This window comes from Mugil cephalus, chromosome 4 (genome assembly GCF_022458985.1).
Source record: "Mugil cephalus isolate CIBA_MC_2020 chromosome 4, CIBA_Mcephalus_1.1, whole genome shotgun sequence".
Classification (NCBI taxonomy): domain Eukaryota; kingdom Metazoa; phylum Chordata; class Actinopteri; order Mugiliformes; family Mugilidae; genus Mugil; species Mugil cephalus.
The window spans coordinates 13288681-13315939 of record NC_061773.1 but is presented as its reverse complement, the minus strand read 5'-3'; the positions used below and the strand labels follow the sequence as shown (position 1 = coordinate 13315939).

The window sequence follows — 27259 nt, the reverse complement described above, 5'->3', positions numbered from 1 at the left end:
TTACACCCTCAGAAGACCCATGTCCATTCTCTGATGAGTCACTGCTGTTTTGAGGGGAGACCTATTCAATATGAGGAATGTTATGCCTGATCAGTGCATGTTAGACCTGGATGGAAGGTTCTTTATGTTCCACAAAGAAAAGCTTTTTTGATGTGGAAGGTCTTGAACTCCGGCTGCGACCCCATCCATCACCTCTGGGATGAAACGAGATGTCAACAGTGATCCGGGTCTTATCGCCTGACGTCCATGTCTGACCATGCTCATGCTCGGCTCAGTGTTGAGTCCTCCTCCAGAGAGTTAAGCTAGACAAACGATATCTCAAGTGCTAATGCAGGAAATGCCTCTGCACTAAGTTTGGGATGGATAATGTAACACATGATGTGGCGTTCAAATACAGTTGCTACGAGTAAAGGGTTAGAAGAGGGAGAAGCTGTAAATTTAAATGCTTTTGAATTTGCATATTTATACATTCAGATACAGATGTACAGCAAATACATTAACAAAGCACTTTTAAAAATAATGAATTTGTGTTCTGATTGCCAATCAGAGTTACTAAAGAGTGTATTAATAGAACCAATTTAACAACAGAGAAGAGACAGGAAGAGCTATTTATCTTGCATAATGTGTTGTTCACTGGTACTCCTGCAGCAGTTCCTCTTATCTTTATCATGTGAATACATTTGGCCTTTCACTGTTTCCAGGTGTCCTTGAAAATGGTTTGAAATACACCAGGGGCATAAATCAAAGGGGCTGTGTTCTTTGCTTTGAGGTGATGATTTACAGAAAACAATCGAGTCAAAGGCGTATGCACAGATCTACGTAGCGTAGAGCACAATGTTGTTCTCCCGACAATACACAGCTGGTTTAGTAGGAGCACAATTTATGCAGAGCCAAGCATGTCACCTCAGACAATGGCCTCTGAGTCAAAGAGTTAAGCTGTTTCGTTTGAAAAAGGCAACCATCCCAAATACATTTTGTGTGTGTGATCAGTAACCATGGTAACACTCATAAAATTGCTCCTATACGAATGGGACTTTTTACAGTTTGACATGATGACCTCATAAAAGTATACAATAATTCATTTAAACTAGATTTTAAATGACGTTTGAACTGATTATGCTCACTGGATAAAATTCGTCTGGAAACTGAGGAAGTTAAACACATTAAAGCTGATAGGACAAATCTGCATGAATGAAGAAAAAACATCCTGCACCCGTCCTTCTTGTTGCGGGTTACAATTTAACTCAGATCTTGCAAATGGCTGATAAATGTGCAAAAAATATTTATTGTAGACATGCTTTGAGTACCGATTAGCCTTAGCAGACAATAGAACATATCATGTAGTTTTGTATCAACACAGAACATAGTGTTAATATACAATGTGTGTATCACTGGTTAACCTGAATTTATGTTTTTTTTTTGTTTGTTTTCTTAGAACAGCACTTTTTTTTTTCTTCTCATGTATAAAAGGCTAAAATCAGGGCCATTCCAATGAGCTTTAGTTGGGGGACAGGTCATCCAAAACAGGGATGGTAGATTCCCCTCTTGGTGAAATCAGGCAATACACTGATGAGGTGTGGGAAGCATGGCCACTGTGTTTCACATGAATGTTTTTATTGCTGTCGTCATCCACTGCACCACCTGCAGTTTGTTAAAACAACCATAACATGAGAGTCTGACCATGAGTTTTAAGTTAAAATTACCTAAAGTTACAGAGTAGCTGTACTTCATGGGACTTGGCTTGATGGACAGTATGCTACACTGACACTGACACTGACAGCTAGCCAGACACAGTAGCTGAATGCGATGGTGAAAAAATCCCTTTCTTTCATCTTTTTTGAGGGCATTGCCCAGCCGCCCCAACCAGCAATGCCTTAGAATGAGAAAGCAGCCATGCCTTCACCATGTTTCTAGAGTTTTCTGAAATTGTTCACTCACTCCCTAACCCCTACTCCCCATATAGGGTTGCACTGTATAGTGCACTGTACAGTGAGCTCGATCCCACCAGCTTTTGGACACTACATATATCATCATTTGACGTTGTCAGTGACATCACTGCTGTCGCATCATTATGTGTCAGACTGCCGCGGCTCATCCTGTTATCCCATTATAATCTACACATTACTGGAACGTGATGATTTTGTAAACAAATATGTGTGAATGTGTGATGTCCATGAAGTATAAAAAGTCATTGGATTTCCAGGTATCTGGTCAAGTTACTGAACTTTTTGTTTTGTTTTGTTTTGTTTTGTTCAAGCAACATTTCACCCTGAACTCCAGGAGTGTTACTGTAATATTCTGTGTTTGACACGTTGACTGATAAAGAGGACAACAATCTGACAATCAATGAGTATATTCTCTCCAAAACAATATTTTTTTTCAGGTATCAGCAAAATTTCTACTAATGGTTTACTTGTTGTGTCACCGAGATTAATCAGCAGCGGAGTGATCTTTGTACCGACTGATTATCGGGGGCAGTAAGTTCTTCAACATAAAATAATACGTAACTAAAGCAAGATTGCAGTAAATACAACAACAATAATAATAAAGAAATAAGAATGATTGCGTAGATGCCTGCCAAATAAAACTTTCATTAGGGCCTGATTACTTTATGTTATTATATAATTTCCAACTCAAACCACACTTGCACATGTAGGCCATACCATCATCAACATATCAACAGAAAAGCACACTGCATTTTGTGTGTGTTTAGTCTCTCCGTGATGTGCATGCTGCGGAATACTTCCAGTCAGTGCAGCTAGATAATGAGTTACTTGAATAGATAAACACTGGCTCAATTGTTTTGTGCAAGGTATACACTGGTACAATTCTGAAAGAAAAGGACAGATAAGATAACATCAATTCCAATTTACAGCAAATCAAGAGGAAAATGAGATATAGATATAGCATAGTCAGAATCATGGGATTCTGACTATTTTCTGTGTTTGGATTGATGATTATTTTCGGTATGATGATTAGATGCGTATGGTCTAACCCTAAATGTATTGCATGGACTGTGTACAGATGACAAACATAGGAAATTTGGAGGCCAGGTCAACACCTTGTGTCTGTGGGTGGTACATGTCTAAGTAACATCCACATAAATGTCAGGTCCAAGAGGTTCCCAGAGGAACATTGAATTGTCACAAGATGGTCAAAGTTATTTACTTCTCCTGTCAATGGTCATAATGTTGAGAGTGATGGCCCAGCAGTCTTGTCGGGTAATGGGATAAAAGGGAGGGCAACCAACTTCTCAGAAAATGCCCTTTTAAACTGGATAGCCAATCAATTCTCTTCTAATCACTGCCCATCACACCAGAAAAAAACAGTAGAAGGGAACAGCAAACCCTGCAGACAGGGAGGAAGCACAGTACCACACAGGCAGACAACACACACCACATGACACAGAGTCATAACAATATTAACTTCTGTTGTAAAGTTGCACATTAACATAGAGGTCAATGAGGATTTGCACAAATTTGAAGCCGTGGGATAAATAAAGGATTATCTTATTTTTCTGATTTAAAGCTGCTGTGCATAATCTTTGGCTCCCCCTTCTGGCACAAAGAGTAATAACAACAGACTCTGTTAACATGGAGCTGTGGATATGCGTAATAGCTCTGGAACCTCCCTGGCTTGTGTTCAGAAGTAGTTGCAAAAATACAGAGAAATGTACAGTTTCAGAACAATAAATACACATAAATACAATCCGCCTTCTCTAAATATCTTTTTTTTTTTTTTTTTCAAGTGAGCATCAGAAACATTTCTTGAATACGTCCTGGATTTTCTTCCACAGGTTTTGCAAAAAACTCCCCTGCAGCTTATTCCGACTCCATTGGTGCAGTTCTTCAGTTCTGGCAAAACCAATCATTGCTGCCTGACATAAAATGTAGTGCTATCTGTTTCTCTACAAAAGTCTAGTATGCTGAAAACTAGCTTGAATGTGATCCATTTATAAGTACAAGTCCTGCACTACAGCTATGAACTTCTTAAAACCAAATAACTTCTTGCTTTTGGATTCATATTCATGTCTATTAATAATCCAACCCTTTCTATCCCTTGCTTTATTTTTAGAAGTCATAAAAGCTCCACTGCCATAAAATGAGTACAATCACTGGGTAATTCAACTACGAAAAAGATTAAAGAAAAGTATTAAACATCAATTTATGTGACAAAAGAGACATGAGGATCTACTGAACAAGATCCGTCATCACATATTGTAAGTTTTATTATTGTGAAGAAAAAAAATTTAAAAAATGACACGGCATCAAAACCTTTAATGAAATAATATATCTAGTGTAGTATTGATGGGAACAGTACCAGTTGGCACAGCCCTCACTCCAGTGATGCCCAAGCTGCAGACGAAGCAAACAATGCTGATTTATTGGGGACGATTAAATCAGCCGGGCATAAATCCTGATATATCGCCACAAATTTAGTCTGGTCGAGCCCTCTGAGTCGATTTATGGCCGACACGGTTGTCTCCCCAGTCTAATAAAAGGTGTGAAGTGAAGCGTGAGACCTGTGATGCTTCTCTAAAGCAGACGGGGGGTTTTCATGCCTTGACCTTCAAAGCATTGTTTAACTTATGACAGGGATTGTAAGCAGTAGTTACACAGTAGAAACTTTTTTTTTTTTTTTTGTACATCGTTTTCCATTTATCATTTGCTGACAACAAAGTTTGATTTTTTTTTGTATGTTGTGTGTTGCAGTGCAGATGCAGTGCATCTATGAGATGGAATTTCTAGTTCGGCACAAAACTTTATATTGCACTTCCCATTATAGCAGTTGTAAATAGAAGCAAATATCACATACAACAGGAAGATAGGACAGTAAACAGCAACAAACCACACATTTATTCGCATTCATGAACATTATATTCATTTTCTCAGAAATCGTGACTCACACCTTACATTAGTAATGTCCTGTGAGGCTCATCACAACACTTTTCAGTCTGTATTCGACTGACACTTGACATGTATCTCTGTGACTGAGCAGAAGCATAAAATGTTATTCATTATTTTTTTCAAGTGTTTTGGCATTGTGGTGTCCAATTCTTTATCTTTTTATGAGCTGTGAAGTGACATGTTTGATATGGATGATTTGTCCAGCTCACAGTTTAAAATGTGTCTGAGAGGCTCCGATAAGAAGGGGTAAGGTAAGCCTGAATCCAGACACCTGATTAGGATCTCGTATCTTTACATATTGGACATTCAGTGAGTTTGTACGCCAGGTTCACGTTTTCGGATAAAAACTCCTGGATGAAAATGTCAGTTTTGTCCAGGGAATGTAGCAGATTTTTCTTCTTTCTTTTCACGCTGGCAAATGGAGACAAAAAACAAGCCTTGATGCAATCATCCAAGGACCATTTAGCTACATATACACAAGAGAGACTCACTTGATAAGTGATGTGCTTTAAATGTTAAACTATGTCCGAACCTAAAAGGTGTTTCCATCTCCAACTTGGTGGATTCACTCTTTTTTGGAGAAAACCTCAAACAAGCACAACACCTTCAGACTTTGTGCTGAGTTAAGCCAAGCGTCCACTGACTGTAGCCTTGCTTTTGTTACCCTGCAGATGGTGTCAGTCTCTTTCATCCAATATTCAGCTGCTGAATTGACAGAAACTGACAATATACTGGCACTGTTTTCTGTATATGTTCACAATTGAGAGAATTCTTACCAACCTTATTACACTTCATTCTGTTTTAGATTTGATTTTACATGGATACAAGTGCATTTTTCCAACAACTATAGCTTCAGTAACCAATAATGACAAATTTAAAAAATCTAAAGTTCATCTTTGGTCAAGTCATTATGGGTTCCTAAATATTGATTCATAAATGCCAGTTTATTACGTATGTTCTGAAGCATCTGTAAATACTATACGATAAGCCACTTTATTCTTATGTTATTGGTTTTTGAAATGAACTACTTAATCTCTGAGAGGAGATGATTTTTGGAGAAGTGTGCTTTCTGAAACAGTTGCAAACGTCTAGAAAAGTTTTTAAAGAAGGGAGCGTTCAAGGACAATAAGGCAGATGACCCCAAACAGAGGTTTAGTATACTACAAATTAGCCTTGTCTATGCTATAGTCACTCCCCTTTGTACATATCTGTGAACTTTTACTGCGCTGGGAATGAAGGTGCTTATTGCAGACTTTGCAATAAAGGATGTGTGACTCAGAGAGTTTCTGAAATCACGCCTTGTCTTCCGGTGCAATCGCAACACAGATTTGTTTAGGGGCCAAAGGTTTTCATGCAAAAGACAAGTTGACCTCCGCTGAACTTTCCATTAAAGGCTAAAAGCTCAAAAAATTTATAAATATATATATTAAAGTTATTAGTAAGACAAGTCTGGTTACTTATTTACAGTTTTTGTTTTCTAAACCTTAAAAGAAAGTCAGTTTGCATGCAAAATCGTATTTCACAAGTGATCAAGTTTACCTTAATTTCACTGGCAACATTTTTAGACATTCGATTAAAAATAACTTCCATGAAACTAATTTGATTTAATTTGATGATTTATTTGTGTGCTTTCTTCCCATCTCTATGTGAAATGTATGGATGACCTTTTCCAAATAATATACTTTTATTTTTACTTTATGTTTTAATAGTTTATTTATTAAAAATAGAAAAAACACTGCACCTGAAACTTTCTGTTTTTTTTTTGTTTTTTTTTTTAGATTATAATTGAAATTTTACCATTTTATTATTTTCAGGTACCTCTGAGACATTTTACCATAGCACTGCTACATTAATGACATCACACACCACTGAGATTATCTTTGTTGAGATCAGTAAATTAATCATAGCTTTCAACCGTGCTTACTAATGTAAATCCCACCTTGTCTCTTAACGTAAGCAGTAGACTGGAAAATGAACCTAGCACAGAAGTAGCCTATGGCCACTTGAGGGGGGGCCAAAACTGAGTCAGTCAGAGTCGTATATTATATAAAATCTGGTCAACTCAAATCATTGTCGGCATGTTAGATGCATTGGAGAGAAGATTCTTCAGTGTAACACTGGATGCTGAATGTGCTATGCTGAAACAAATCGCTTATTATTTTCTCCATTAACAGGCGTATAAATGTACATAACATAAAATCTTAGACATTGACATTTACCTCAGATAATAGGGAGAAATCCGCAGATATCCGGTTCTTCCTTTTAATCGTCCGGTCCCACAACTTTCTCTGTTTATGTTCACTTTGGAAACGGTGGAGTTTCCTCCATGTTTTCCTGATCCTGTGTGAGTACTGTGGCATATTTTAACTTTTAATCCAACTTTAATCTCGGCACTTTTCTATGGTTGAATATTGGTTAGATGTATTTAGCAAGGCGCTCACGAAACACGTGACCAGCTCAGAACCAAACATCATAGCGGGATAGCCCACATGGTCCATTCCCCTAGTTGGCCAGACTCTCTCTAATATACGGCTCTGGCATCAATAGCCACAGACACGTTTAAATGTCCGGCAAGCATGCTAATAGTCTGGCACAAAAACAGTTCATATTTAAGTGTGTGGTTGCTCTGAATAAAAGGTGGTTGCTTTCACTGCTTACTAGCCGTCTGCCTCAGCTTCTTCTCCACTCACGCCGCTGCATCTCTTTGCCTTCAATTGCTTTCAAGTCGAGCACTCAATGTAGTGACAGCTGGAAACACCACACTGGGCTTCAAACCTATTTTTCAGTAAAACCGGTTCCTACACAGACAGTTGTCCCGCCTGTATACACCTCCAATGGAGAAAACACCAAATGAGCTGATAAAAAAAAATCCCCAGACCACCTTGTAAAAATGTCACCTCATTCAAGATTTACAACATCTTTCAGAAAGGCACAACAATTAAAACTATTGCAAATTCCATCCAGATGAAAGATAAAATAAGTGAAGCCGTCATGCTACTTTGAAGTTTGAAAAATCACATCATAATAAACCACTGTGCAGTATACTGCTGTTTGTTAAACCTTCATATGACTGGATCTATCACTCCAGCTGGACTACCTGGATCATATTTAGTTTGCTTACCCCTCCCTCAAGCAACACACACCCATCAGCTCTTTATGATCTTAACACCTTTTAACACTTAAGGAAGTGGTCCCGGACTCGCTGCCCATGTGACTATAAGTTGTCTGTGGTGAGAGCAGGTCAGATAAATAGAGATCTCCTATTCACTCTCAGGCTGATGATTTACTTCCCTCCGCCCTAAGTGGTCGTCATTAGTCTTAGCTGTCTCATTAATTGCTCTTCCAAGGATCTAGAGACTTCACTTCTACGAGCACCAGAAAACAATTTGCCAGTTGATTTTGACAAACTTCACCTTAAATGAAAATTAAATAAAATCAATACATCTGCTAACAACTTCTCGAAAACAGAAAAACTGAACACAGTGAAACATCAGACCAAGTCAAATCAAACTTAAGCCTCACATCACATTTCATTCGACCATGAAAATGCAGAGTTTTGAATATTTCAACAGATTTAAATTATTAACGCACATCAATGTATACTAATGTTTTTCTTCTTCTTCTCCCCTATACATCAAACTATTCTGCCCACATATTTCCGGCAGGCAAGCAGGCAGCCTCCCTCCCTGTCTTCTTGGCAGCCTTGTTTCAAAATTTACCTGTGTGAGGTCAAGATTATTGATTAACCGTGCAATCTCAGCCTCAGATACTACTCCCGCCAGTCTGCGTCGGCCGAATGATGCACACAGTCCAACTACCGATGACTAATACAGGCTTTAAAGGATGAAGCAGGCATTATTTTAGCTTTTCATTAGTTATCAATCCATTATCCCCGCTTATCCAGCGCACCGTCACAGCCGATCCCTTCTTAATCTGGTCCAGACACTGGGGCGGGTTGCCACTATGTCACAGGGGTGACACATACACATTCGCACATTCGCACACCCACCAAGCATGTCTTTGGCTCGGTGCTCACAAACCCGAGCATCTAGAGGAAATTCAGTCAGGTGGGATAGGATTAAACTGTTGAGAGAAACATCAGCTGTGGGCCTCTGTTAATCCCCCTCTCACAGTCTTTGCGTATGTGTGTAGAGAGATGAACGACATGTGATTTATGAAATTTATTAAGTTCGAGCAAATGTGGAAGCTGTTTGATTTGTACTCAGAGCTCCTCTTGAGCCTCAAGATAAGTTATTAGTCATGGGCTGTATATTTATGAAGATGGATGCAGCCTAAATTCTAAGATTCAAAGTCTCCAGATGTTATCGTCTTGTGCCTTACACCTGGCTAATTCGAAGAGTGAAGAGTGAACACATCTGTCGCTCAAACCATACTTTAAGTTTCAATACCATTTAAACATGTTAGTTATATAGAAGTTCACCCCTGTAAAGTCATCATGAATGGAAAAATGAACTATACTGACCAAAGCTATTTGTAATCCCAGGCTTAAGCATGTTTATTTCTGTCGTAAAGTCGGACATTTTAACACGGAGGCCTATGGGAATTGGCTTTCTTTTGGCATCACCCATGAGGCGCCATTCAAGCAAGTGTGTCACCTTGAAGCTGCCTTCATTTTCAGCCTTGTTAATGCGGATAGTGCGGGTTTTGGCTTAAGGGCAAGGCCATACTCAATTAAAACCGATTCTTATGACATGTTATATAAGTAAGTTGTATCAACGTGGCCAAGCTTGAATGCAAAGAGAAAGTCAATTGACTCGGGAAACGTCTGATCCCACTGTGTAAATCATTTTTACGCATTAAAATACCATAAACTTGCCTAAATGACGCACATATTGTCCGCTGCTCTCTAAAACTGAGATAAGCACACTTCCACTGAAGTTTGGCAGTTGCACTTTATTGGATCCAACACCAGTCTCTGTGAATGTGATCATAAGCAAATAAATAAATAAATAAAAAGAGGATGAGATGCCATAAACAGTGGTTAAACAAGATACAAGCTGTAAAAGTCAGCAAAGACGGCTGAAAACACTTTAATTCACAAAAGTAAAACGTAGTTGAGTAATGAGTTACCCTTTCTGATAAGAAGAAGCAAAGCGGCACCAGCAAAAGAGGACATACCGGGTTGGACGCAGCATCGTATTATCAAAGACATAAATAAAATAAAAAACAGAAGGCCGTTTAAAAACAGTAAGTGCCGTTTTTTCCACCATCTGGATGAAAAAAATCTTCAATCTGCCGCACAACTTGACGGACCTTTAACTCCTTTCTCAGACTACCTAATCTTTGTTTAGGTTAGAAAACAGGTGGGGAGTTAAATCTTTTTTATTACAGGTTTTCACCCCATGTCATTGGAAGAGTCCCAGTACAGTCTCAAATCACCTTCAGAATAGCAGTAAGCACTTTCTGTGTTCACTTAATTAACTCAGAGGAAGAGAACTAGATGTATTCAGTTGAGACACAAACTGGAACTACATTAGCAACGCACAAATAATGCCAGACACACACTGGACAGAGATGACTGAATGTAATCAGTCACAAATACCCAAGAGTGATTCTTGCTACGATACAGTGTTAACCCTTTGACTGGTATTGTAACCACACGATTGATCTTTTTTGTAGTAGTAGACAATAAAATGCTTAATTGTACCCTTTTTTAACCATTGCTAGTCATTCAGCTTGTGAGATACACAAATTTGCCCTCGTGTGAACAAATATCTAAAGCTGTGGCTTTTATACTTTTGGAGCTATAGCGCTTTTGAACAGATCACTCAAAAATATACACCAAACAGCTTCAGTATTTATGTTGTGTGAATCTGTACATGAATGAAGCGTGTGAACATTTTAATAAAGATTTCTCAAAATACTCATTTTGCAGCGCACACTGTCAATATAGATTAAAAAAAATGAATGAGATTTAATTGTGATTGTATTTCTTAGTGTGGAAGTCAAAGAGTTAATGTGTTTAATATGTTTTTATCTAGAAAAATATGTCAGATTGTGTTTAAAACTGAGACTTTGTTTTATCTCAGTTCTCTCTCCTCTATCTTTAACAGATATGAAAAGTCATTAAAAGTCTATTACAAATGTTGATGGTAGCTCTGATTGTGGCTCTGGTGATATATTGATGTTCATACTACACTGAGCGGAGGTCACTGCTAATGTAACTTGCACGGAAACACCTCCGCGGTTCTTCCGTGGAAAGTAACTCTTGAATAATCCACATTATGTGCATGATTTAACTCAATGAATCAATACATGAGAAAACTCTGGCAATATTACTTTACTGTGTCTTTTAAAATTATGTTCCGTCACATTTTTAATAAATCTGTATTTCTTTTAGGGAGAGTGATGCCAGAAGAAAACAGATGCAGTAACAAAGTCTGTAAAGATAGCATCGATTTATTTATTTTTAAACATTTTTCTGTTTCGGACACAATTTCGGTCTGATGGAGCTCAAAGTAGATGATGACAACAGTGCCAAGATGTCACGCTGTGTCTGTTAGCTAAATGGATAGGTCCTCCGTGGCCCCTTCGTGCTCTGCGTAAAGAATTGTGTTTGATGAGCTCATTAGAAACCTCCCCAGACAGTCGATGGACTGCCGCACTCTTACATTGTTGTGTATGCAACCGCACATTTGGTGCCACACTGAACCAATTGGTATTTTCTGCAGCCCCCTGCTGTCCTTGATTAACGATCAGATCGTCTTTTAAACACTGGAAGGTCACAGCTTTTATTCCTGCAGCAGCTGGATCACTAAAAGGACAACTCTATAGGCTGCACAGAGCATACTCAAATACCGATTTAGTATTCTGCATCACAGTCAGAGAGCGTGCATCTCACTTGGGAGAAAATAATATTTGCATGTAGATTAAACCGTTTGCTTCAGCCTCCTTAAGTGCAGTTGGGTGTGTGTTTGTTCTAAGGAAAGGCAAATATATCCGGGGAAAATGTTTGACAATGAAGTTAATAGCCCCCTTTTTTGTGTAATAAGCAAAATGCTACTTAATTTTGTGAATCCCGGACACAGGCAGACATTTCATCATATTTTACAAAGTCCAATAATTAGCCTGTGTGAGAAACCAGACTTTCTAACAATCGTCCGGTGTGGCTTTGTCGTCAGCAATGGAGCCCACAGTAACTTTTTAACCCACCTGAGGTGTGATCTATTGAAAACATAGACAGGCAAGTGCACTAGAGATCCATAAAAGTAATCAGACAGGTGATGAGGTCAAAGCAGGATTTATGGATTTCCCCATTGTGTGAGGTCGTAAAAGTTCCTCTTTACTCATTAACCCGTGAGAAAAACTTTGCTCCCATTTGCAGAACCTCCGGCCACGTGACCGCAAGGCTCCAAGGCACAAGTGTTTAAAAGGCAGGCCTGTGGACGGAGGGAAAGCAGACGCACTCACCTGAGCAACCGCCGAGAGCATCCACAGCAAGAAAGCAAGAGGCTGCAAGACAAACCGCTGTCATCTGTCACCATGAAGGCCACACTCGTCATCGTTGCTCTCCTCGTCCTGGCTCTTGGCTGGACCACTGAGGCTGTGCAAGTCGAAGTAAGAAAATGCTAAATCCACGCTGGAGCTAGCAATTTCGTGTTCTGTATTACCAAGTCTTTAACATTTGCTTCTTCTTCCAGGAGAATGGACTGTCTTTCTCGTTGGAGGCCGTCAGAAGGCTCCAGGAGTTGACAGAGAGCCGCGGGATGATGGGGCAGCAAAACCCACGGCTCAGGTCGAGCTCCGTATCCCTGTGCGCTGACCCCATGCTCCCACAGGAGTTTCTTTCCATCTGCAAACAGAGAGGAGGCACCGCATCCCTGTCCAGATTAGGTGAGACAATTATGAATTTATAAATTCAACAGCACCCTTTGAATCTTAAGAGAGCATGTCAGGTCAACAATATTAAATCACAGGCGATTCAGCGCTGTGGCTAATCCATCACCTTTCTGTTCCTCCCCGTTATCTTAGCTATGGTTCCCATGGATGTCTGTGAGATCTGCGCCTACGCTGCCTGCACTGGCTGCTAAACCAACACAGCCAGACCAAAGCATCTTACCCAGCTTAAGACTTGTGATTTCTTTTCACCCTCTTCCAAACTATTTCAGGGAATTTCTTAGACTTTCTTACTTGCAATGTTGAGCCTTTATCCTTCACCATCTGACTGTGGCCCTTCAGGCCCATAATGTGTTTTTTATTAGACCAAAAAAAAAAAAAAAATACCCCAAAAAGAAAAAAAAATATGAGAAACAGAGGAATATTTTTGAAAACTGTTACTTTGTAGCATAATTACTATTTTATTTTTCTGCGGAAAAGTTCTTTATTATACATTTTATTTTGGCATTTTATGGTTTGTTACATTTCTGTCTTAGCTTGCTTTATATGCATATTTAAAGAGATGTTGTCCTTTTGCATTTTTCATCAATTTTTTTATGTTGTTTGGAATAAAAAGCCTTCACTTCACCTCGTGTATCGTGTACTTTTTCTACCCCAGGGGTAATTCTGCATCCAATGCTGTTTGCACGCTGGTGCGGGGTAGTATTTTTTTTTTTTTTTTCAAAAAGTATACTTAAAGCTGTTCCTATTTCTTTTCGGCCAGTAGGGGTGAGAATCTTTTTTTTTTTTTTTTTTTTAACTGAAACAAAGCACCGCATCATCAGCTTTAGTGTTACTGTAACACTTGATTAATGACTTTCTGTCAAAAATGTAAATACAGTTAGTGTGCATATACAAAATCAAAGTTGAAATTACATCAAATGAACCAAAACTCCTTTTCACATCACATACTACCCCAAATTTCATAGGTTAACTGTCATCATAATCTCATGCAAATTAGACACGTCTCTAATGTTTACAGTAAAAATTGGTCAGCAAATTCCCTATTATATTTCTGCTATCTTTCATGATAATATCCTTTTATAATATCTTTTGTCTTGTTTGCCGCTTTTGTTCTGCCTGTGGTTGCTCAAGAGCTATGAAGGCTGTGTCAGCAATTTTAAATAAAAGTTTGAACAACAGTATGGGTGCAATGTCAGGCTGATGCCGGACAGCACTGAGACAGGGTCTCACGGGAAAAAAGGGCCAGATCACAGCCATCAACGGAACAAGACATTAAAGGATGACGTGATAGATGACATTTATCTACGTATTAATGTGTTCATCACATCACAGAAGGTGGACATTTAAATGCTGCCAGGGAGCTTGTGAATTCTCCCTGGGATTAATAGAATCTCATCATATCATATTCATTTTATAGAAGAAAAAAGTTTTTATTTAATATTACTAACCAAAATCTGCAAAGTAAGTTGACAAATGTCTGAAATCTAGCTGTGTAAAAGGTATGCTCAGCTCCATGTAGTGGAGTAGAAGCAGAAAGTAGCAGAGCCATTATATTATATCCAGGTATAATGTTGGCAGGTGTATTATGTGTATCAATGTGCCAAACACAAGACTAGTGTATGGGGGGGATTTCTAAATGACCAGATGGTTCTTAGGTGATACTCATGGTTTGCCAATAGTGCTGAAGTCTGAAAATTTCAAATTCTACCGTATATTCCTTGTGATAAGTTTGTCTCTTATTCTGGAAACACAGCGCAGCTTTCAGATGTTTATACATGTCTGAAAATGTATAAACATCCCCTGTAGACCAGCGGCCCTGTCTACATGAGTAGCGGCACTTCTACAGTCGAGCCTTCCATTTTCACTGTTTTTTTGTTTGTTTTTGGCACAGACCACTGCTCTTTAGCATAACCAACACGAATTGGCATCCTTTCAAATGTGCAGGATGTGAGTGTTCAATACTGAGAATGGTTTATTTTGTGCAGCTAAACAACCTCATTACACAGATTCATTTGCCGCGTTTCCATTACCCCTAGAAATGCACAAAACCCCATTTGTGAGTCAATTTCCTCAAAGTGAAGTCTCACGTGACGAGTATTATGGGATATCACGAGAGGAGACTTTACAAGAATCACAGCTCATTCGCAAAACAACTTTCAACGGAAACACATACAAACACAATTGTATTCAGAAATATCGCTTTTAATTTGAAAAAAAGTGCAATGGAAATGCAGCTACTGACAGTCCAGGGTACCAGAGGGCGCACTAGAGGGTCAGCATGCCAGCCCTGACCAGAGACGGGCTGGCTATCTGGCATACTGGGCCTTTTCCCGGTCGGCCAACGTGCTGACAACAGTCACAACACTTTTTTTAAATTTATGTATTGGTTTGACCAGCCCATAAAACCAGTAGATCAGTGGCCTTGGCCTTGGCTTTGACACATGCTGGTTATTTTCTTCACTGGCACAGGGCTGGACCAATCATATCATGAAACACCTCCTTCTTTTGGCTTGGCGTTCAGTGCAATGTACAGTAGGATGGACGTTTCGTGATCTGTTAGGATCTTCTGAAATGGAGATGAAACACAAATGAGGCACAGAGACACTGTGAGAAAAGAGACATGCCTTTCAAGCGAATGCTGCCAAATGTGCCTAAAATTGTCAATTTCTTTTTTTTATTTTTTTTTTTGCCCCAGGCCGCCCTGCCACTTGCAATATCCTCACAACCTTGACACCTGAATGGCTGCAAATATTTAATCTAGTAATGAAAACCGGGCAAATTCTCTCCCAGTCTGGTGGCCTTGTAGGACAAATTAAATAATTTCACCTTGTCCTACTTTTAGTTGTCTATATAAACAATAAATTTTATCCCATAACTTTGCAATGCATTGCCTTTATTTTGACTTTCACTGAGAGTAAAAGGTTGAATTACGAAGAAGGTGATGAGAGAGAAGACACTCGGAGAACCTAAATGCACGGAACTGTCGCATCTAGTCAGCAATCTGATCTAGTGAGTAAGCAGTTACATAATGCAGTGAAAAATCAATGAAAAGTTACAGCAGCCTTCATTGATTTTCAGAACAATGCTTAGTTATTTAATAACAGCCGCTTCGTGCATGGGTATATATCTTACATGAATGTGTTTTAATTTATGTACAATGTGGTGTTATACTTCTGCATTTTTAAATCTTAAACATTGAGATGTACGCTGTGGCATTACGAGGCAGGACCAGCATGGGCTTCGCTAGTTAATGCATGAAAAATTCAGTGGATAATTCTTCAACACAATAGCAGATGTTGTTATTTCTGTGGTAAAAATGTAAATGCTATAAATTAAAATACTCTCATATAGCTCATATCAGTCACCTAAAGAGCTCTGTCGGTAATAATGGGTGAATTTATGTAAAGCACTGGAGTATTTTCATTTCATTTCAACACTATTAAGTCACTATCTATCACCAAATGAGATAACAGAATAGCATTCCCACACGGAAAGAGAGAGTTGGGTGACGCATGATCAGTCGTTATCTTTCCTTCAGATGCAGTTGGCGGAGCTAAAGTTCAACCGGCCGACGATGTCACACAGTTTGCAAATATCACTTTTCACCACAGGTTTCTGACAAAACAGCGAACAGTATAGAGATCACTCAAGCAGCGCTGCATCTGAAAGAAACCAGAAAGAACATAAAAAGCCTCAGTTTCCTCTTTCAAACTCAGCAAAAGTAAAAACCTGTTGATTGTCTTTATTTTTTTTACTTTGATGTGACTTCTGAAACAAAGCCTCATAAATGTTCATATGGGTCAGGCTACAATTCATCACTGATAGAAGCTCCAGACTGTGACTCACAGGTTTTACCCTTATCTGGACCCGGGGGACAGAACTTCCTTCTCACCTAAGTCTGACCTCTTGCTTTACTCATTTTTGCTTCTATTTTTTCCTCTTTTAAATTCAACTGATACTTATTTTCTTTCTTTTTAAGCTTCGATTACCTTTTGTTTCGATGTGCATATTCCTGACTTTGTAACTGTACAACTGACCTGGCATCATACTGGACAGCTGTAGCATCAGCACACATGAGAATGATAGCGGTAAGGCTGGGATGGAGCAATGAGGTGTAGGTAGGTGTAGACTCTACAGGTGTAGCATCAAACCAAATAAGAAGGAGCCCTCCTCAACCGCTACATAATTGCTAAAAGAAGCAGAACAAAAGCCTAGACCTGGCAAACAGGACCACGTGGGAGCAGCCGTCAAGGGAGTTAGGAGGTTTCACCAACTGAACAGAACCCATTTTGTTTCTCACATTGGCTTTGCAAAAAACAATATTTGATCAGTGGGAAGAAATTGTAAACACATTGTAATCCAGGGGTAATGGTCCAGCCTCTCAGTGGCTACTATGCACGTGGAGTAATAGCAGGACATTTTACTCTCCAGAGTTGAAACTGTACAAAAAGTGTTGAACTGGAAAACAAATGCTCAGATGAATATAGTGAAGTATGTGTACGTACTGGAGAACAGGAAAAGGAGATAAGTGATTTTCCAAATCATCTCTGGTCAACAGGTCAATCTCTGCTGATGTAGGGCTCTTAAAGAAGCACAGCCTCTTATTATAACACCAAAGGACACCATACATAGAGCATTGAGTGTTAAAATACATGCAGAGCCCCGGCCCCAGAAAAGAACTAATTGAAAAATAAGGGAGCGAAATTACAAGTAGACACAGAACTATACACCTGACCTGAAGGTCAACCAATCTTTCCAAAGACTTTGTTTGAGTATGCTGCTTTATTGACCCACAGACCTTGTCATGTCTCAACAGGGGGCAGTGGTACAGGTATTCCTGTACTCAAATCAAGATGCCATTACGCTTGTTAAAACATTGGTGAAACAGATGGCATTCCTGAAAGAATCTACAGTGACGATGGGACTCATTTTGTTAGTCTGCAGGATCAGTCGAAATTCAAAAGCTAAAAGAGACCATGGAACAAACTGGAAAGAATCAGTTTTACTGTTTTCCCTTGGTAATGTTGAATATGCATATTACAACAATATCATCAAGGCTATGGCAGACTATACCAAATTCCTCAGCTAAAACCATGCAAGAGTCTAGAAGAATAAAGAGAACAAACATAGGCTGACCACCTTGTACAAATGGCAATAAACGGAGAGATTTCTTCAGTTAATTCTGTTCCAGATGCTCCACCAAAGCCTGGGGATCCAGGATCCATTCTGAGTCCTTCTCACTACTACAACTGCTTTAAAGGACTGTGAGGATTCACATGTGACACTGTAAAAAAGGTATTTGGGTTGTCTGAGGGGACAGACACACTTAGCGATCCGCCAGTGGCTGGGGGAAGCCTGGGCTACAAATGGGTCTCACTTAGGTAGAGTAAGACAACCGTCTCAAATCCACTGAACAGTTAAAGATCCCAGTCACTTAGAGGAGAGAGTGGTCACAACAGAGTATTTCAGTAGAGGTGCCTCCCTGAGGAAATCCCCCAAGAAAACAGAACAGATCAGACCCCTTAACAAACAGACTGTACATCACCTCTACAGCTTACTGTGGTGAGGGTAAACATAATCCTCTGATAATGTCACATAAAAGACCACAAAATATAGATAATGGACTGTATGTATTAGGATCCAATGAGATAGGCACAGACCAATTAGGACACTTCACCATACAGGTCACTAGAAACAACACCTCCTCAACTTCAGGAGTGAAAAGTCAACGCTCCCTAAAGGTGACATATCTAAAAAATATTATATTTGATGACAAATTAGTGCTACACTATAAAACACTACAGCCCCATTAAGTTATCTGAACATTTTTCGCCCCTTTTCAATATCCATAACAAGGTTTTAATATTGAACTTAGTTTAATAAGTCTTTTTGACTTGTGAGTTTTGTCTGTGTGTGGTCAATGTTCTTTTAATTCAAGCTTCAAGTTTTGAGTTGAAAAAGTGATGAGGGAGTAGGAAGGGTGATATATTATGAATACTGGGAAATATAAAGGCCGCTGCCGTTTTTTCTCTCTCTCTCTCTCTTTTTTTTTTAAATTAGATAGAACTATTACTATAAAACATCAGCAAAAATATGAAATGTTGACACCATCAACGTAACAGGCGGGTGGATTTTTCGGAGCCATTTCCCCACCAGGAATGAGTTCGAAAATGGCCATATTTTAATTCCCTCCTTTCTAATGGCCTAAATAAAATAAATGTTAAATTTCTAGCATGATGTGAGTTGAACTTGTCTGAAGTTTAAAACTTGCCATAAGTCATCAAGATGAGAAATCTAAGTGGAAATAAGAACATTGGTGCTCCCAATTTAAAATGACAGTTAAATTTATCTTAACTTATGAGTAAAGATAGTAAAGGGTTTTCTTCAAAGGAAAATGTCATATAAGCAGCTTTTAACTCAGCGTATCAAGTTAAAACTAGAAATTATCATTAGTTGAACCAGAAGGTTCCTTCAGATTAAATTAACTCACATTTTTAAGGCAGCAGGTGAACTTCTGTTTCCAAACTTCACTGACTTGTATTATTTTACAGTAAATAAATAAATATTCAATGTATGTATATACAGCACAAGAAGCTGATAAAACTGACTGCATAGCATGTTCCACTGCCAGACCACAATTAGGCAACAATTCCCTTTAGGTGAAACTCCACCTCTGTCCTCTCAGGTTTGCAATATGTCCAAGACCTATTTAATAAAAGCATAACTCATGCAACTAATCAATGTGAATCTCTGAGTCTCTTGTTTCCTCCATTCAAGGACTCACCACCAATGAAAACTGCACCTGTCTTCGCAAGGCATAAATGAGAGGACCATCGAGTGGAGCTCCAATCATGGTCTGTAAATCAATCTGTAAATCAAACTGCAAGCAGAGCTGACCTCTGGTGGTACGGTAGCTGTGCAATGGTGCAGTTCCTCATGCCATTCCAACTCTTTGAGGCAGAAGATTTTAAGAATCTTTTCTGGTGGTCTACAATAAACAAATATGTTTACTTGTACTATAACCAACAGAGATCTATAAATCACACAAGAGATGGCATGAGAGGCGTAGCTCAACAATTAGCTTCAATTTCTCTGACAGCAAATTAGAGTGGCTCTGGACATGTTGCTTACTGACAGCAACATGTCAGATGTGTGGAACATTCTGTTTCTTTTTCATTCCTAACAATATAGATCCAGATGGAAGCAGCACCAAGAGCCTTGGAGAGACTGACGGCTCTGTCTGAAGAATGGGCTGAGAACGCAGGGATAGATGCATCCATTTAAGAATCTCATAACTTGAAACTGTAAATAGTGATGACCAAAGCTGTTAGCCATGTTTTGCTCCAGGAGAAAAGATGTCAGGAATAACTTCCTCTCTTAAAAGGAAATGATGTTTAAAGCAAGTTACACATGAAGGTCTGGCTATGTGCCCATACAATTATTATTTTCATGATAATCATATCACAGTTTATATACTTCATTTTGTGGTAGCAAGTATTTTTCTCTTAAGTTTACATCTATTTGGGTTAAAAATAGTATTAACCCGGAAAAATAGTAGGTTTAGTGAAGACGTTGTATTCATTCATGAATAAGTGCCTCGTTTCTGTAGAGAACCACTTGGTTCAAGGACAGTTCAGGAGGCCAGAGGATTCCCTCCCTCCAGAGAACAGATAATTTACGTGTTGCTAGGTAGCATGATGTGTACTGAAGATTGTGGATAAATACAGTTTAATTTTTCTGTTTGTGGATCTTCCCTCCCATAACCTTGTGTTGTGCGAGAATTTGTGCACTGCTGGAGTAAAGAGACGCTTCAAGATCATCATTGCAAGAGTGATGATTTCCCTTTTCATCTCACAGTAAAAAAAACAAAAAAACAAAAACCTACTATCTGGAAAATGTGATCATTTGCACATCGCTGCTATATAAACAAATGACCTACAGTATATGTCTCGGTTCTGTACATAAACAGCTGCATCTTATCAGACAGCTCAGTGACAAATTTCTGTGAGAGGCAGAGAGAAGTGAAATTTATCAGGTGGAATTGAGGCATCTAGTGCATCTGAAACCTAAAGTCAACACTGAAACATGGTGGCCACAGTGGAAACAACCAGATAAAAGGTTGTAAACAAATTACAGGATAGTGGCAATAAACCTAAAAAGAGGAAGGCACTTGCTGTACTATACCGCCAGTGTTTACCTTTACTCCAATCACAGTGCAGACTGTCTTTGTTAATAAATCACCGACTAATCTGTCCCCTTTATAAGAGGCGCAGAGATATGCAGCCACCACAGACGATACACCCCTGTAGACCGAAAGGAATCTTCTGAAAATGAGAGTACTTAGCGCTGTCTTTGTTTTGGTGCTGTGTGTGTGCAGCGGAGCACGAGGTGTGCAGGTTAAAGTGAGTATCACTTGTTTTTCAAATGACTATTTCAATTTCTTTTCTGTGTTCATTCAAGTTTGAGAATACCCAGAAACCTTCAACTCCAGTCAAAGGTTGTCTCGTAACTCGTAACTTGTCCTTGGTCCTCCTCCTGCAGGTTGGAGACAGGAGCTTTCCCTTGGAAGCGGTGAAGCAGCTGAAGGAGCTGATGGATTTACATGACGAGACTCACCGTCACCTTGGACAAACAAGCGCTGTAGCTGTTTGCCGTGACCCTCTCTTACCGCAGGTCTTTCGGCCGGTGTGCCAAGACATGGGAGCTGGGATTGTTTTCTCAAAACTAGGTAAGATTGCATAATAGGGAATAAATTATCAATTATTACGCTACTTTGACACAAATTCATCGTGGTGTTATATTACACTAAGTTCCACTTTAGGTACACTCTTAACACGCTCCATGGTCTACATACAAATATAAAAATGCATTCCTTTAGAGGGTACGGTATATTTTCTTTCAGAATCAATACTCGATGAAGGTTATTTAAGATATTTTTGTGATTATCAGTCAATCGCATGAAAAGATCAAATCAATACTTTCCTTAATAGAGGGTATGCATATGACATCAGTGCCGCCTGGGGCCACAAACTCAAGTGGTAAAAACATGGTGAAATGTATCAGTAAATACCGTGAAAATGTGGATTATCAGATCAAATTAAGAACAACTGGACTCGAAAAAGATTCATACAAACTAGTATAGATTTGGAAAAGTGTATTAGCCTCTGTTTCAGTTAGTTTAAGCTCATTTCTGTTAATTTCAGCTATGATAAATCGGGCAAAAAAAAAGATGCTAATGCTAAGAGCTTTACTGAGAAGAAGAACATCAGCCATACAATACTGTAGCGTCCGGCCAGGCGTTGAAAGGATGACGAGGAGTGATCACAAATATTCCGTTTATTGTTATTTATTGTTGGAATTGAAACAGTTGCCGTCGGCTGTAACTACGCCAAAACAACAACATTTACAAAATTATCTGACAGCCCTCCAGAACGTAACTTAAGACGTAACTTAAGGTATAACTTCATCAAAACATACAGCATAAATTAATATCACCTGACACTAAATGTGAACCACAACACCAGGTTTCGATGTAATGCTAATTTGCATGTTAAGTATTTCTTAAATATTTTCTTTTGAATGCTTTCCTGTCCTTTCACGCTTTGTGTAGGTCGTAGCTGCAAACCTTGCTATTTGATAAACAGAGCTGTATGAGCGTCGTTTTGTCAATGTCAAACAAAGATGTCAAAATATCAGACTACTTCTTTTTTACCCCACCTCTTTTTTAGTCGCGTCAATTTCTGTCTTTTCAATCACACACAGGCACTAAGAGTTGATGTTTAACCCTCTGTTGTATTACTCCCGTACACACTTTCTCAGATTGGACAAAAATGGACATGGATTCCCTGAATCCACTGTTTATACACAGTATTATTGTCCTGGAACTGCTGCACCAGAAAGTGGCTCTATAATCATAATGTCAGACAAGAGGCCTGTGGAAAGCAAAGTCTCTGGGGGTCATTAAACCTTATTAGCACAGACAACACACTTGCAGTTCTGTTGAGATGGAAATGGCTGCCATTATCACTATTAACTGTGTTTTATGAAACTGACAAGCAGGCCCTTGGGTGGGCCAAAAACATATTTTAGGTCAGATGAATATTTATGTTTGTTTCTTGCACTTTGCAGCGCTCATCATCACATCTACGGATCCCTGTGAAATATGCGCCAACCCCTCCTGCTATGGATGTCTGGTCTGAGGCTGCCATCTGTTAGACACACACACAAACACATCATGCTCTGTAGTTCTTCCGCATCTATATGTATGAGGCTTCCATGAGGATTACAAAACTGTCCCGTCACCCAGCAACCAGATCCAAGTGTCTTGCGACTCAACCTACTGGTCAACATACCAGATTTTGGATAATAGTTACATGAAAATTATTAAAAATTGTTATTTGCCATTTTATATGCTTTTAAGTATTTTGTAAGCAAAACCCTTGAACTTTTAATGTGTTGAATATGATGCAGCTTCTTGCTGGTACTAATATAAATGCATTTCTGCATTGTTGAAACTTTTATACGGACATAAACTCACAGATGCCTGTACACAAATCTGCTTCAAAGCTACTGAATAAAAATAGATATGAAAACTATCACAAGTACTATTTACATTCAAGATGTTTTTTTTTAGATTAATCACTTTAAAATAAAATTGTATCAAATATATCAAAACATGACATGCACTTGCTCCTAATTTGAGTTCTTTGTTATCTGCGAAATAAACATATTTTGATCTGCATGGAAGTTGTTTGTGTCACATTTTCTTTGTAATCTATCACATGGCACTGATATGACACGATCAGATTTCTTCTGATTGTCAAGAGAAGTGCTAATGTATACAACAAGCAACCATGAATGTGCATTATTGGCCTCCAGCATCAAGAAGCATGGCGTCTGTGACTTGCTTTCTGACCCAAGCATTTCACGGATGACGCAGGTGTCGCACATGGTCATCAGACAGTAAAGGGACTCCCATTTTCAATTACTTAAAGCTCCTCTACTGCCTGCTTTACATGTAAAATGCAGCTCCACGCTGATCTACACAGCCTACAATAATGTGAGTTTAATGGATTAGTTAATTAATACATCAATCAAATGCAAATGCTTAACCTCAGCAGTTGCAGCTTTAGACCCTGGTGGAAAATGTGCAGGTTAGTGCAGATGTTTCCCCTCCAAAAATGTGCATTAACGTAAGCCATTTTTTTCTAGGATTGATGACTCCTGCACAACATTAAAATAAAAATGCATTCCCCAAATGGACTATTGTGTATTTTATTTCGAGTAATGTGGTGTTTTTGCATTTGGAAGGGAAATATTCACATTTATGTCATTTGTTGTGTAAAGGGTGAAGATAAACTTTCAGTCTACTGAAAACATAATGGCAGAGAAATAGAGTCAGACCCTTCTATGAAAGTCATGTTTCAAGTTCAGTGCATGCAAACCAAAAACTTACTTTTCACACTGTCTGCGGTGAAAACAATAGTTAAAATGCTAGCTTTCCAACATACGTTTACGCATAAATTGGGTTCAAACTTGGTGTTATGTCACAAATGGAGTGTCCACACAGAGTGTCCTGATAGTGTCCAGAGAGGTGCTAAGTAACAGTTGTTAGCTAGTAGCTAGCCATTGTCAGGACTCTGATTTTATTAGCTGATGCTCCAAGAATAGAACATGTTCTATTCTAGAAAAGAAAATAATATCTAGAACATATCATCTATTCTAGCCAGCTAATACAAACAGAAGGGTTAGCTAGCTAACGTTGATAACTAGCTAGCACCGTTACGTTAGATTTGACTGGCTAACATAGCTAAGGTTATTTTACAGATTTTTTTTCAATCTGAAATTTACCTTGTAAAAAATCCAAGCTGCAGATCCAGGAGTATTTTGAGGGTTGCCAGTCCTTACGATTGATAGCAGATTTAATCCAACTTCACATTTTCCGACAGACACTAAAATGCTTGATTTAATGATTGCATCCCTAGTCTAAATGTGTGAATGGGTCAGAGACATTCGCACTGGATTAGTTTTATCACAGGACTTCTGTGCTCCCAGAAATACAGTAGGTAATTTGTGGTGTAAGTTTTACTTTACACACTGTGGCCATGACATGAGACTCACAGACGACCTCTGACATTATTACTAAAGGTCCCAGATAAAACTAGCCTAGGAGTTAGCTTCTTCTGTATATGCACAACCTGTGGTCTCACGAGGTTACAACAAGAGCGCATTGTCGTAATCGTCATTATTTTGTTATACTGTATGTGTGTTCTTGTCATTTGAGCATGATTAAACATGAACACTAATCCAGTGCAAATTAGCATCATCATCATTAACTCATTAAATCAAGCATTTAAGTGTTCATCAGCAAATGTGGACCGGTCAGGTTTTTGGCAATTTATAAAAAGTATCAAAAATATATTTTTTATCTTGTGCACCCCCTGGAGGCAGCTTGGACACGAGATGCAGCACAAGATAAAGTGTCTTATGAGCAGGAGATACTATCTCATGATAGTTCTTTTAATTTATTTTTTTCCCCTTGTCCCCTCAGGGGCTCTGTACTTACAGCATTGAAATATGGTAATGCGTGTGCTTGTCTTAAATTTGCCATGCCGTTCATATTTCGCGCGGGTGGAATGTGACATCATGTGCAAAGGGTCAGTCTCAAACCCCATTTTATTCTGCCTTTGTGTCAGAGTAACATGGGTTTGAGTTATAAGTTTCTCACTGGACCTGGTATCACAGTGCCACAAAATGGTCACAAAATTAAAAAATAACTACATGATGTTGATAGGAGTCTAACTTAGTAGAAGTAATCAATGTGCTTTATTTTTAAATAAATAAATATATACAAGGTGTGCATATCAGAGGCTTTTTTACACCTTCTACTTATACTACTGTACCTACGTTTGGATTATTGGTTCCTTCTTCTTCTTCTTGACAACTGTCGTCCTCTCGCGGTGTTTTAGTGACGTTACAACGAACAACGTAAAAAATCATGAATCTGACGTAACCAACGAATCTTGACCGTTATTTAAAATCAAATACTTAAATAGTTGTCGTTTTCGGTGACTTTAAATTGAATGCGGAGTTTAGACAAAACCATAAATCAAAAAGAGCATCGTGGTGTTAATATGTTAACCGATGTTTTGTGTTTTAGAAGGAAATCAAAACACATTAAGCTTCGACGAAAGTCAAGTCGACAAATGTAAACAACAACTAAACAACTATAAGGGGAGGTAAGTGTTAGCCCATCATTTCTCTCAGCCGTGTAGTACAAGTGACCACTTGCTTTACTACATGTAAACATTTATATGAATGAGCACAGATACACGGACATGCCCACTTTGGTACACGGCTTTTCTCACGTCACGTGGCTCGTTGGTCTAGGGGTATGATTCTCGCTTAGGGTGCGAGAGGTCCCGGGTTCAAATCCCGGACGAGCCCACTTTTCTTATCCGTTTATACGAATGATATGATTCACGTGGGCAAATATGTTTTAGTTCAGCCAGTATGAAGTGCAACTCAATCATGCAGATAATTATAGGCCTAAACGCACAATTAAATTACATTCATTAATCACATAATAAATGTAATTTCAATTTGACAGCTATTGTTACTCTGCAGTTTTTTTCCTTCCTTTTTTTGTTATCCATATAATCTGATTTTGAAATATGACCACAACTATCTATGAAAAACTCCATGCAATAATAAAAATAAATAAATGAATAAATAAAAAAATACCTACATATATGCCATAAATAAATAAATGAATAAATACATCACTTCATATCTAAATATATATGACATACATAATAATAACACCTAAATATATGTCATAAATGCTATTTATTTATTTATCAATTGATGCACAAACTTCAGCATGCACAAAGAAATGTAATGCAGGTGAAGGGGCTGTCCACACTGGCTGAACTGTTCGATGTAAATCCTAAAACATTAGTTTTGCCTGATGATTTTGAATCATTATGTAGATATTTGTAAAGGTATACATATGTGTATGTTTATGCGAAGAAACATGCAATATGTGTGATAAAATGACAACTGGTGTCAGCTGAATTCAAATTGTGCGTGCAGAGTGGGTCCTTTCATTCACATCTTACCAGTGTGAATGAAATGCGTCAAAGCTCCCACTGAACGGTAGATAGATAGATAGAGACATGAACAATGGAATTCTGGCTTTGTTCTGTCAACAATGAGTCAACATTCTAGAACACCTGTAGATGAGCTTTGACACAAATACGCAGTTCGAATAAGACACAGTGATATGAGCCCAGTGACCAGTGATTACAGGACGTCATGGTAAAAATAAGTGTTTGTTGTTGTTGTTGTCATTTAAGTTTAAGTTTAAGTTTAAGTTAAAGAGTAAATTATTATATGTTTTAATAGACATCCAATATGTCATCTATGAAAATGTATGAAATTACATAAAATATAAAATAAAACATAAAAGTACAGAGTACTAATGAAAGGCT

The 27259-nt window shown here is 38.5% G+C and overlaps 2 protein-coding genes and 1 non-coding gene across 3 annotated transcripts; all 3 read left to right on the top strand.

The window, feature by feature from the left end:
• The first annotated feature begins 12324 nt into the window (after positions 1-12324).
• LOC125006886 (guanylin-like) lies at positions 12325-13391 on the top strand. The gene is made up of 3 exons (XM_047583370.1): positions 12325-12485; positions 12569-12761; positions 12900-13391. The coding sequence occupies exons 1-3, from the start codon at positions 12411-12413 to the stop codon at positions 12956-12958; spliced, it is 327 nt and encodes a 108-aa protein (XP_047439326.1). The 5' UTR covers positions 12325-12410; the 3' UTR covers positions 12959-13391.
• Positions 13392-21043: 7652 nt separating this feature from the next.
• Positions 21044-23508, top strand: LOC125006887 (guanylin-like). The gene is made up of 3 exons (XM_047583371.1): positions 21044-21169; positions 21309-21495; positions 22896-23508. Exons 1-3 carry the CDS (start codon positions 21098-21100, stop codon positions 22964-22966), a joined length of 330 nt encoding a protein of 109 aa, XP_047439327.1. The 5' UTR covers positions 21044-21097; the 3' UTR covers positions 22967-23508.
• A 2633-nt stretch (positions 23509-26141) lies between these two features.
• trnap-agg lies at positions 26142-26213 on the top strand. Its single transcript has one exon. It is a non-coding gene; the product is annotated as a tRNA-Pro (tRNA).
• Positions 26214-27259: the final 1046 nt, after the last annotated feature.